The following is a 13,088-nucleotide window of genomic DNA, read 5'->3' on the forward strand; positions in this document are numbered from 1 at the left end:
AACACACACAGTGGATTTTAAAAGAATATAGAATAAAACCAAAAGATTCCTTTAAAATCCCCCTCGTCCATTTACCTCACCTACTCTCAATGTTGAGGTTCTGAAAACGCACACACACACACACACACACACACACACACACACACACACAGAAATCCGAAGTGACTTCCTGGTTTCGCTTTGTACGCGATGACGTCACGGCGTAGAGACTCACACAACCGCATTGTTGTTGGGGGAAGAGAAGCTCGGGCAGCTGCTGAGCTCTGCCACTTCCAACTGCTTCTAAACAGTTCTATCGATCAGTATTTATCCTGATCAGAGTATAACACTCGAAACCAGCTCAGTCGCCCTGGATACCTGCCGGTTACCTTCAAGTTTAACTCGGTTCGGAGCGAGCCGCGGCCGCCGTTGGATGAGCGGACTGAATGTGGATTTAACTGTCGCTTCGCTCCACAGGCCGCGCCGCCATTGCTGCTGTTTTTATAAGCTGAATTAGTGAAAAAACTGAGGTAAGTTCACCCTCACTCTGTCCTCACCTTTTAATATCAACCCCGACAGCCTGGACAACTTGAATTCAAAAACAATTGGTGCTGCCATGGGGAAAGGCCACCTTTTCCAGTCGAGGCAGTTTCTTGTGTGTTGGTCGCCATATTTCCTCCCCCCTCAGCTTGGTGTAATGCTAGCAGGCTAACGTTAGCCCGGTTTGTGGACGGAGTGTCCTAATGCGTTTAATGGGTGACCGGAGAGGCCGCCGCCTGATTGGAGGACACCACCGGGCTGTCTTTTCCAATAACAAACCCTTGTTTGGTTTAACACTTTGAAGCAGGCTTCATTATTCACACAGATAAAGGTTGTGGTTCGGTTGAGCGGAGCTAACGTTAGCCGTGGCTAGCAGGCAGCGTTCAACAAAAGTCAGGGGGACTGTCAGCTGAGCGAGCTGAAGCCGCTGCTGCTATTAGCCGATTATATTTAACAACAACCTGCTCTCAGCGGGTCCTTTCAGGCGAGCTGAGAGGAACATAGGCTGGCTGTCGCCGGTGTGGAGGTGTGCTGCTGTCGATGCGCATCTTTCATTCATCCAGCGACGTTATCACAGCCTGTTTCCGCCCCCCGTTCTATCATTACAACTAGTAAGATACATAAACCAACAGCGGGGCTTCACCCAAAGCTGCTCGCTGAACTCCGTGTCGCATGTGAGGGTACAATATTTGCTGCATACTGATTTTAGCTGCACAACAGAGGAGGTTTAACATTAGCTTAATTGGCGGATTATGTGACACTTGAAATGAATTATGTTTTGCACACAGTGCAAAGAGCGCATCTGATGTTACAGGAGGAAGGTACACGAATATGTTTGAGCATCGGTTAATTATTAAAATTAGGTCATGGGCCAGGTATGTGCTGGTTTTCTTCGTGCTCTTGTGGAAGTTAACGTCTTCAGGGTAAGAGTGTCAGACATTTAAAAATGTCAGCCTGGACTCTGGGGAACTGGTGGACGTTTTCATTGTTTCCTGACATTTTATGAGTCAAACGAGTAATCAGTTAATTGAAATAAATACAGGATCAGTTTGACGTGAATAGTGGCAGCATTAATGTTGACACAAACATGGAGTCAACAGCGCATTAATACACAATGCAGGACAAATGAAGAAGTGTTGAAATCCCTCTTCTCTTTTCACTTTCACTTTAAGTTTTCATTTTAACTTTTCACGTTTGCACTGAAAGCTCCGTCAACATCTGAGCGTCGACTGACTTGTTCCTGATTTAGGTCAGGAAACCCCTTTAGCTGTACACCACCTTATGTTTAGGTACATTTCTCTGTTTAACACTGATGCGTTTAGCAGCAAAGCATATTTTGTTCATGGGTAAATGATCGTGTTTACATACCCTAAACTCAAGTACTGGAAACAGGTGTGGTATCAGTATCGATATGTTAATTCTCCCATGAAAAGTGTCCAGAAGCACGTTTTCCATGCTGACCAACAGGTGATACCACTCCAGACGACCAGATTAGGAGAAACGACGCTCACTCAGGAGACAGGAAGTGTATACCGTTTCACACCACTGGCACAGCTTCAGTGGGTAATCTCATTGTTGTGGAACATTGTTGGTGATATTAAGTTATTGGCATGACAGCAGCTGAAGGGACCCAATGGGAACGCAGCCATCAAGGCGAAGTGGGCGTGGTTGGAAAAATGATAGCTGCTTCCAAGATAAACGGGGCGTCGCTTCTTCTGCTTCAGTAAACTTAAAAGGACCGTCGCCTCGTGGGATCATCTGTGGGGAGGGACTCCTCTGCCCGAGGGTGTTTGCTCATCTCTGTTTTGACACAACAGACAAATATGTGGAATAAGTGTATAATTTATAAAGGACAATCACAAACAGCTGTGATTTCTAATAAATACTGAGGGTGAGAAGATTCTGACATTTCGTCATGGAGAACAACGGGGAGGGAGGCAGGAAAATCAAAAAGGTTTGCAAGCATGGGATGCATACTTCATGCTAGCTTGACAGCTGTGAGTACTGATAACAGCCATGCCCGCTGTTTCCGTTCATTATGATAATGTAGGTGAATAAGACGTGAGGCAGTGGTCAGTAACTGCAGGCCAGGTGGCCGATTCACACTGAAAGACTGAGAGACACGTTCATGACGGCTATTTTGTGTGTGTTGATATGATTATTGCATTTAACAGAGTTGTATGTTGATGCGTTTGTTAAAAGAACAAGTCTTCTCATGATTAATCCTCTCCCCAGCCACACTGATTGGCAGCATATAGGTCTGAACCCACAGACTGACATGCGTAACTGGGCAAAAATATTCTTGGTGGTTGACCGTTGGCATCCCATGTTAGTCGTGTACATGGAGAAATATTGTGGGAAGGTCAGAAATTTTCAAACGGATGTCTTTAAACAGTTCACTCACAGTTCAAGCATAAAACACTTCAGCTAAATGTTTTTTTGCTCTCTATGATTGAAGGTTGGAAGAGGTGCAAACACCTTTGTGTAAACACATTAGCTGCCCAGCATTGTTCCAGTAAGGCAGCATTGAGGGTTACGGCCATTAATCATTATTGCAGGAGGTTCTGTTAGATCCAGCACACACTGCTGCTGTTCAGGGTGAATTATTGACATGAAAAACTGTCCGTGTTCATAAATTGCTGTCACATCACCTCAGTGAGTCATTGACATTGTTGTTTCATCTGTTCGGCTTTCAGGGTCTTTACAGCTTCAAAATGAAGAAAAAGGGTCGACATCACCGCCCGGCGGTGCTGAAGAGGGACTCCTCTCCCATCAAGCCGTCGCCCAACCGGGAGACGCTGACATATGCACAGGCTCAGCGAATAGTGGAGCTGGAAGTGGACGGCCGTGTGCACCGGCTCAGCATCTACGACAAGCTGGATGTTATCACTGACGACGACCCCACGGCTCAGGAGATCATGGAGTGCAACAGCAACAAGGAGAACAACGAGAAGCCCCAGCAGGTCCTGGTGCGGTCTGTGCGCCTCAAAAACAACCAGCAGAAGAAGAACGCAGCACTCACGGCCTCGCACGGCGGCATTGGAACGCATGGCGGTGCGAGTGGCCTGCTCGAGCCAAAGGTTAGAATGGTTGAATACAATCTGCCGGTGGTGCCAAGGAGGCCGGTGGCGTATTATAAGTATACTGAGAGGACAGCAGAGGACCTTGATGAAGAGGTGGAGTATGACATGGATGAGGAGGACTACGCCTGGCTGGAGCTAATCAACGAGAAGAGGAAGAGCGAGGGCATCAGCCAGGTGTCGCACAACCTGTTCGAGTTCCTCATGGACCGCTTTGAGAAGGAGTCGTACTTAGCCACGCAGGGTCAGAGCGACCTGCAGTCACTGGTGGACGAGGACGCTGTCTGCTGCATCTGTATGGATGGAGACGGAGCCGACAGCAACGTCATCCTCTTCTGCGACTCCTGCAACATTGCCGTGCACCAGGAGTGCTACGGAGTGCCGTACATCCCCGAGGGTCAGTGGCTTTGCCGCCACTGCCTGCAGTGCCCGTCGCGGCCCGCTGAGTGCGTATTCTGTCCCAACCGAGGCGGAGCCCTGAAGAAGACTGATGACGACCGCTGGGGTCATGTAGCGTGTGCTCTGTGGGTGCCCGAGGTCGGCTTCTCTGACACGGTTTTCATTGAGCCCATTGATGGCGTCCGCAACATCCCACCAGCGCGCTGGAAGCTCACCTGTTACCTGTGTAAAGAGAAGGGTGCGGGAGCGTGCATCCAGTGCGACAAGATCAACTGTTACACCGCCTTCCATGTCAGCTGTGCCCAAAAGGCCGGCCTCTACATGAAGATGGAGCCTGTGAAAGAGGTGACGGCGTCCGGCGCCACCACCTTCTCTGTGAAAAAGACAGCCTACTGCTGCAGCCACACGCCGGAAGGCTGCGACCGCCGGCCGCTCAACATCTACGAGGAGCCGCACCCAAAAAATGGAGTCTGCCACAAGAGGGCCGACAAGAGGGGGAAGTCCCGGGCCAAGGGGTGGCAAAAGAAGAAGAGCAAGAGAGAGCCCGAACCAGAACCAGAACCCGAGACCCCTACCAACTCTGGGCCCAGCATCACCGCTTCAAGGTAAGCAAGCAACCGGGATGGACAGAGACATACAAAAGTGATTTTTACCAACAAGAGAAGATCATTCAAGTTTGTATTTCCCAGCTTCCTGATACAGATTTTGCTTTATTGATTCATGTAAGTCTGCTCAGTGAAGCCTGTCTCTGGTCATTATCCAGTCTTAATACTTGTTGATATCTGTGACATCACTAAAAAGAAGCCAGAGAAATGAAAGCAGTGAGACGATCAGAGAGATGACAGCCTGTTGCAGCTCTGAAGACGTAGACCGAGAATATAAAGGCTGTCAGATTGTGTTTCTGCTCAGGTTATCCCGTATGAATATGTGTGACTTAATCTCTTTCTGTTTCCACAGTTTCGACACCATCCTGAACCAGGTGGCGGTTCAGAGGAAGCGTCTCTTTGTTGAGCGGGTGCTGAGCTACTGGGTACAGAAGAGGCAGTCGAGAAACAACGTGCCGCTGATCCGCCGGCTGCAGGCCAACCCTCAGCCGCCCAAAGCCAAGCAGTCGGTCAGTGCTGCGGCCTCTCGGCGGTGTCTGTCAGTGCGGCGTTCCCTTTAATGCGCTTCTGTCTGACATGAAGTCTGTGTGTTTTGTGCAGGACCGCATGGAGACGAACCAGGCGCTGAAGGAGCAGCTGAAGGAGTGGCATCGCCTCCGTCACGACCTGGAGCGAGCTCGCCTGCTGCTCGAGCTCATCAGGAAGAGGGAGAAGCTGAAGAGGGAGGAGGTAGAGTCACCACACTCACCAAACGTACTGACCGTTCCAGTTAACACTGATCTGAACAAACGCCAACATTCCCTTAAAGAACATGAAGTAAGCTCACGGTCAGGTTTAGAACCACTGACCTGTGACTGTCAGTCGTGTCTGATCCTCTTCACATGTATTGAGACTTTCGGTCAGCGTCCGTTGAAAGTTGTTTGACTGTGTTCTCTCGTCAGATGAAGCAGCAGCAGTCGGTGCTGGAGGTCCAGTTGACCCCCTTCAACATCCTGCTGAGAGCCGTGCTCAGTCAGCTGCAGGAGAAGGACCACTACAGCATCTTCGCTCAGCCCGTCAGCATCAAGGAGGTCTGTGACTGTTTCTCAGTCTGTTCAAAAACAATCTGATTTGCTGTCCATCAGTGACACTGCAGCACTACTGTGGTCCCACAATGGTCAACAACCAGGATTACTGTATGTCCTGGGAAATCATTTAATGCAGCTCTACAGTCAAGTCTTGGAAAATAGCTCAATAGACAAATGCTTTTCACCAGTTCTAATACTAAAACCATTCGCTGATGCTGTGGGCAGAAGGGAATCGCCGTTTTACCCAGTGTCACCATCACAAGATGATACCCTTGGTATAATTTGGCTTTATTTGCCACAGCTTGAAACCAGCTCATTATGTTTCCTGCACTGTTCATTTGCTTCTGTAAGCAGAAGATGAAGCTAATGTCGATGCTAACCAGGGTCCTGGAAGAATTCAATGTCCCAAACAAATGGGAAATATTCCGGACAAATACCGTCAGTGTTAATGGATCCTATTTTCTCATTTGTGCCTGTGACTAATGGGGACAACAGTGTTTGAAATTGGTTCTGGTACTGAGCGAGAGCTCTGCCGCTGCACAATTGGCAGCAGTGTAATCCCTCTGGGCGCTTGTGCACCGTCAGCGTACGCCCATCGAAAGTGTTGGTTTTTAAGTGCTTGACAACATTATGAGAAGGATCCCTGCAGAGATAGACCTTTTTGTTTAAGAGTCAACAAAGAGACCAAAAGCAGCTGCAGTATCGCTCTCCCCAAAGCCACCAGACTCCATTTCCAGGAAGAGTGATTTTATTATTGTAAAGCACACTCCATTCAACGTCCACAAAACAAGTTAAAACTCACACCTGAGAAAACGTTCAGACAAATTTCCCCAGCGTGGGATAAGTTTTAGTCTGCAGCCTCCAACATGTCTTACCTGTCTCCTGCAGGTTCCTGACTACCTGGACCACATCAAGAACCCCATGGACTTCTTCACCATGAGGAAACGCATCGACGCTCACGACTACAGGAGCCTGGACGACTTTGAGGACGACTTCAACCTCATCATCTCCAACTGCATGTCGTACAACGCCAAGGACACGTTTTTCTACAAGGCAGCTCAGCGGATGCAGGACCACGGGGGAGTCATCCTCCGCAGGGCCCGCAGGGAGGCCGACAGAATCGGCTTCGACTTCCACAGCGGGTTGCATCTGCCCGAAGTCCCAAAACTGGAGCCGGCACCCCCCTTCTCCTGGGAGGACGGTACGTAGAAACAGAAAACGATGGAAGGAAAATCTCCAAACCTGATCCGGTTCCAGTTCTGGAAAGATTTGTTGTTTACATGTTGGAACACCGTAAACTGAATATTTGTGTTTGTTGACTGCTGGTAAACTACAGTTTGAGAAGAGGTTTTGAGCATATTTCTTTGTTTTATTGATCAAACAACTGATAGATTAATCAAAGAATTACGTGGTAGATCAGCCTGTAACGAATTGTCAATTTATGTGCAAGAATTGCAAGTTGTTGTAAAAGCTGAAAGTCATGTGACAACCTCTCTCTGTCTCAGTGGACCGCCTGCTGAGCCCCACCTACCGTCAGCTGACCCCTCTGGAGGATCAGCTGAAGGAGCTGCTGGAGAAGCTGGACCTGAGCACGGCCATGAAGCACAGCCCGTCCCGCAGCAAGAGGCTCAAGCTGCTGAAGAAGACGATCATGGAGGTCCGCAGTGAAATGAGCCTGAAGAAATCCCTCCCGTCGCCGCCGCCCGCCACCCCGGAGCCTGACCCGGCCCCCACCGAGTCAGAGGAGAAACCACTACCTGAACCCCCGACAGAGCCCTGCGCGCCACAGGAGGACGCGTCTTTACCTCCGCCAACGTTAGAGCTGTTAACCTCACTGTCGCAGCTCGACACGTCGGCCAGCGACCCCGAGCCGCCCCCTCTGAACGCCGTCAAACCCAGCGCGGATCACACTCCCATGGAGCTCGACAGCGACACAGACACATCTACCTCAGTGCCCCCGGACACCCCCAATGGGCACATCCCAGACCCACTGCTTCTGAACGGCGACCTCCACACCGAAGCCTCTGGCACCTGCAACCGACGGACCAACAACCTCTTTCGCAAGTCCAAGAGCGCCAGCCCCCAGAAACCCCCCAAGACCCAAGAGGCATCCGCTGCACTGGCCCCGCCCCTGGGCGCCAAAACCTTCCTGTCAGTGGTGATCCCTCGATTAGAGACGCTCCTCCTGCCGAAGAAAAGAACACGCAGCAGCAGCGCCGACGGCGAGGAGGACGAGGAGTCGCCGATAAAACGCCTCGGCACAGGTACTCGCTCAGATGACATCTGCCCTGTTTCGATTCGCCCAGAGACAAAACAAGTATTAGAGGAATCATTTCAAGAGCGCCATCGTACCGTAACCCTACACTACGCTGTCTCAAGCTCCCCGTGTCTCTGTCTTTAGGAATAGCGAACGGTTTTGTGGTGGAGGAGGAAGAGATCTCACCATCTCCTCGCCTGCTGGAGCCTCGCCGGCGCTGCGCCTCCGAGTCGAGCATCTCCTCCAACGGCAGCGTCCTCTGCGGCACGAGGTGAGTTCAGGAGGAAACATCCAGAGTCGTACTGCTGAACAGTAGCACAGCTACAGAGAACATGATGGAGGAAACGTGTCCGTTAACCTCAGACTAGAACGACTCACTCACCTTGTTACTTATGGATTGTGGTCCTTTGTGTGTTGGTGTCACGTGCTGGAGGCTGATCTGTGATCAGGAAAGAAAGAGGTTTAATTTAACACTGAATCTGCAACTCTCGTGTCAGAATTGAGGCCTTTTGAGGTGTTTCCAAACGTTTCCTCATCCAGCTTCCTCCCGTCTCTTTCAGCACCGTCATTCTGACGAAAGGCGGTAAAAGCCGGCCAGTGGCGGCGGCGGCTCGACGGAGCACCGTGGACGACAAAAGCACTCTGATGACCTGCATCGAGAACGGAGAGTTCACCAAAGCTGCCAAGATCTCCTCAGGTGAGTGGGTGACGAGGGTCGTGATGAATGTGCATGAAACGGCATGGCACGCTTTGATTGGTCAGTCTGCTGAAGACGGTCACTAAACCAATTAAAATCCCTCTCTGTAATGACACTAATGCTGTTTATGTGCTGCCATACGTCGGTTTTATTTCTGTCTGTCTTCCTGTTTGACCCAAAGAGCAGCGAAGTGGATGATTACTTTAAAGTTCAGATGTGGACGTCTGTTAAAAGACCAAACCAGCGGCTCAGTCCACCTCGCTGGTTCTCAAACTGAGGTCCAGGGGCCTCTGAGGGTCCTGGATGAAGTCAGCAGAGACTCAGAGATGCAGGTTTCAGCCACGAAGGAAGTAAAAGAACAAAAAGTCCAGAAACAGGAAACCTGTGATTGACGAGGTGGAAGTGAAGTGAAGTCTGTTATTTTCTCTGTGGGTTCAAAATGTAACGTCAGCAATGACAGCCTGTAAAAACGTGTGTGTGTCTGTATCTGTGTGCGCGTGTGTGTGTCCCTCTCTCTTTATCTGTGTGTGTGTCTGTCTGTCTGTATCTGTGTGTGTCTGTGTGTGTGCGTCTCTGTGTCTGTTTGTGCGCGTGTCTCTCTCTCTCTCTCTCTCTCTCTGTATCTCTGTGTGTGTGTGTGTGTTGCACAGAACTCTGGGTAACGTGCCTGTTGTTGTCCCTGTAGAGGTGTGGGATCCCACTGCTGCTTGTCCGTTTGTTCTGGAGCCTCTTAAACTAGTTTGGGCTAAATGTAGTGGATATCCGTCCTTTCCCGCCCTGGTGAGTGAGTGTCGGTCCCTTCTGTGTCTCATTACCCATCTGCCCCTCTGCCATTGTGCGTGCTGTAGCTCGTGATTTGTGCTCACGGCCGGCCGATCGTGGACTGCTTGGTGTGCGTGGAGTCGGCCGCTTCGCTCGCCGTTGCATGCTCGTGTGTCTGAAGCTTCCTCTGCTCGGCCGCCGCCGGCAGGAAGTCCTCCACGCTGTCTCTGTGAGGACGCCGCTTCACTCAGTCTCTGTCCTTGCCTTGTTTTTTTTGGCCATCACAGATCATGGACCCCAGAGCGCGGAGGACGACGCGCCCGCGCAGCGGGGCGGAGCTTCCCCAGCCGTCGCTGCCGCCGCCGCCGCTGGACGTTCTCAGAGCCGGAGAGCGGATGCAGTTCAGGTCCGCAGAGAAACTCTTCCTCGTCCTCTTCTTCGACAGCAAGCGCAGCTGGTGAGGACCCCACCAACTCTCTGTGAAAACAGTGGGGGTAAAATAACGTGTGCTGAGGAGTTAATGATGAATACATGACCGTTAACGCTGCAGGTGAGGTTAGAATGATGTGGACCCGGAGCGTCCGTCTCTTCTCTCCTCAGGCAATGGCTTCCTAGGTCCAAGCTGGCCCCCTTCGGGATCAACGAGACCCTCGACGGAATCAAGCTGATGGAGGCTCGCTCCTCCTGCGTCCGAAAAGCGGTGCGGCTCGCCTTCGACCGGGCGATGCACCACCTGCGGCGCGTCAGCGGCGAGCCGGAGCCGAGCGCCGACCTCGCCGTCACGGACTGACCACCCCCCCCCCACCAACATCACCTGTGAAACCCCCCCATCATCCATCTCTCCCCTCTATCCTCTATCCACCCCCCAAGCAGAGACGCTCAGTTTCTGCCTCATACGCACAACAAACACACACGTTTCATGTTTACCATTTCCTGCAAACTGGAACCGGATCGTTTTCACGCCTCCCCGCACATCTACCCCCGATGTCCAGAATACTGTAGCTTGTGACGGCCATCTTGTTTTGTCAAAGAGCTATGCAATGAAAACGACTCGGTTAGCGGGTGCAAAAAAATGAAAAAAAAAGAGAAACTAAAATCAAACCTGGGCTGTGAGGACCGAAAAATCACGGGTCTAAACCTGTTGAATGTGTCAGAGTTTGACCTCTGACCTCCTTAAATGTGCTGCAAGACCGCTGCAGCAGCCTCGGCGCCACGGCGGCGTCCACCAGTGTGCGTGCGACTGCGGCAGCTCCTGTAAATATCCTGTAACAAGGCCTGACACTAATTTATTCACTCCCTGGGTTTGTTTTGGTACACGGTGTTCACGTATTTATGGCGTCCGCGGTGGCGACCCCGTTCGTGTCGGCCTTTCTGCTGGTGCTATCTCTACACAGAGAAAAACGAACATGCATACTGTAACCAACGTTTTTATTTCAGCTCCTTTTTTACCGTTTTTGTAAGTTATTGAGTTCTCAAGCTTCAAGTTCTCGTCTTTGGCATTACATTTTTTTGTGTGTCTGTGCATCTTTTTTTTTTTTTTTTACCTGAATGTTTTTACTGGACTACTTTTTTTTGTTTGTACATATTTATATAAAATCTATATAGATGCTCTCAAAAGTTTAAAATGCCTAAAGTGCATCATTCACACCAAAACCAAAAAGTCTGCTGCCCACAACTTTCCCACTAATGTGTTTCTTTCTTTTGATTTTTTTTACAGTTTTGTTGTGTTTTTTTTTTTTTTTTTAGGTTTTTGGCCTTTTTGTTTGAGTGCTGTGATGAATTCAAGTCTTCTGTAAAATGTCACAGAATCGTCTTTTCCGCCTGACCTGAGCTACAGTCGGCTGTAGGAGAGAAGAGAACGTGCCTGTACTAATTTATTGTAAAGCAGAAAGTGTATATGCATTACTTTATAGAAAGAGTATTGTGAGAAAATACTTGGGGCACACGAGGAGGCGCCCGCCGAGGCCCTTCCTCTTCTGTTGTTTTGTGAGTTTTTTATTTTTGGAATTAATAGCATTAAATCTGAGCGGTGAGGTGACAGTGTTTAGTGTTTCTTTGGGCAGGGTAGCGATGGGTAGACTTCCTGTTTCCTTTGGCCCCTCTGGATGTGGATGTTGTGTGTAAATAGATTTGGTACTTAGCTGATTCTCTGGGAAAAACCACAGTTATAGCCAACGGGAGCGGAGACCGGCCGGCGGCAGGCCGGCGGGATTTTTATACTAAAACACTGAAAAATTAAAATATGTTATTGAATCACTGATTGAACGAGTCCTGGTTTTATTATCCTCTTTTTGGTAAGCTTAAAGTACATTTTCCACCTTCTGTTCATATTATTTAGACTCTTCATTACTGTCATATCCTATTAAATTTGTTTGGTATATTTTTTTCTTTCATTTTTATTTTTATTCCTTTTATTTATATTTGTTACTGCAAGCTTTTATTGTTTTATTTTGTTCTGTTTTAATGTATTTTTTAATTTGTCCTAATTTCATTTTTGTTACTGGAAGTTTCTGCTGAATTTTCTTTCATTTAACTTTCAAAAAATAGTTTATATATTAATTTTTTTTTTTTTGTAATTTCTTTTGTGTGAATGAAATGTTTTGGTAATTTTGTTTTTCAGTTTTCCATATTTTTCAGACAATCGTGAAACATGTTGCCCTCATACATTTTACATGTATGGACTTAATTATGCCTAATTACACGTTATGCTGTAAGAACACAAAGAAGTAAAACTGAAATTACAAAATTAAAAGGATTTAATTTTTTATTTAATTTACTGTAAAATGGAGGAAATTGATTTTGAATCCGATCAACATGAATCCAGGTGATCATAAACAGCTGTTCAGGTGTCCTCCCCCATAGAAGAGACAAACAAGCTTTTTCCGGGTGAAATCAAGTTAATAATAATTAAAAATACTCTGAGCATACTTTCATAAAATGCTTCCAAAACGGCCGTAACATGCAAACACTGATTAAAAGTCATCATGAAGTCCTAAAACAAATACCTGCATCTCATAAAGACCTAAAGACAAAAGACTGATGCAGACGTTCAGACGCTTTGCTGCACTTCATCAAGTGACCACAAGGTGGAGCCGCTGCTCTGTGAAACAGCTGAAACTGCAGGCTGAACGTCTACAGCTCAGCAGCTCAGTAAAAACTCAGATTTTTGTTAAATCAAGATTGTTTTAACATTTTTTGGCATGTGGGACTTTTTAAAGGAGACAACAGGGAAAAAAAGGAGGACGACAAAAGTCCCCGTTTCACATGAGGTCACATGGTCTGATTCAGACTCCGTCCTCCGTCACATCGTCTCTGTCCTCAGAAGCTAGAGGACAAACTGTCTTCAGCAGGCAAAGACATCACTGATTCAGAATTAGCCAACATTTGTACACGTTTAGGCGAATTGGCTCCATTCAAAGTATTCTGAATTAGCTCTTGGCTGAAGTACCCTCGGACACATCCTCCATGCTTCTTCGACGCTCAGGCCGTCAAGCTGCATGGCGGTCGTGTGTGATTGTACTGAGATCTGGGCTCTGATTGGGTCACTCCAGACACCGACATCGTTAGTTTGAAGCCCTTCCTGTGGAGCTTTAAGTTGGCAGCTTTCTTGCAGACTGTCAGATTTCCTGCGACTCTCCCCAAAGACCAGGCCTGTGATTGGATGAGGAGCTCGGAGTGGAACCACGAGTCCTCCATGTCCAA

The 13,088-nt window shown here is 48.6% G+C and overlaps 1 protein-coding gene across 2 annotated transcripts; it reads left to right on the top strand.

The window, feature by feature from the left end:
* Window positions 1-212: 212 nt before the first annotated feature.
* LOC143322202 (bromodomain-containing protein 1-like) lies at window positions 213-11,646 on the top strand. 2 transcript variants are annotated; one of them, XM_076733214.1, is made up of 12 exons: window positions 213-509; window positions 3,216-4,603; window positions 4,956-5,112; window positions 5,204-5,332; window positions 5,545-5,673; window positions 6,559-6,871; window positions 7,176-7,934; window positions 8,072-8,198; window positions 8,488-8,624; window positions 9,310-9,404; window positions 9,674-9,843; window positions 9,987-11,639. In XM_076733214.1, exons 2-12 carry the CDS (start codon window positions 3,234-3,236, stop codon window positions 10,174-10,176), a joined length of 3,576 nt encoding a protein of 1,191 aa, XP_076589329.1. In that variant the 5' UTR covers window positions 213-509; window positions 3,216-3,233; the 3' UTR covers window positions 10,177-11,639. The 2 variants fall into 2 exon arrangements, with proteins under 2 accessions (XP_076589329.1, XP_076589328.1); XM_076733213.1 differs by lacking the exon at window positions 9,310-9,404 and having other exon boundaries at window positions 9,987-11,646.
* The last annotated feature ends 1,442 nt before the right edge of the window (window positions 11,647-13,088 follow it).

This window comes from Chaetodon auriga, chromosome 6, assembly GCF_051107435.1.
Source record: "Chaetodon auriga isolate fChaAug3 chromosome 6, fChaAug3.hap1, whole genome shotgun sequence".
Lineage (NCBI taxonomy): Eukaryota > Metazoa > Chordata > Actinopteri > Chaetodontiformes > Chaetodontidae > Chaetodon > Chaetodon auriga.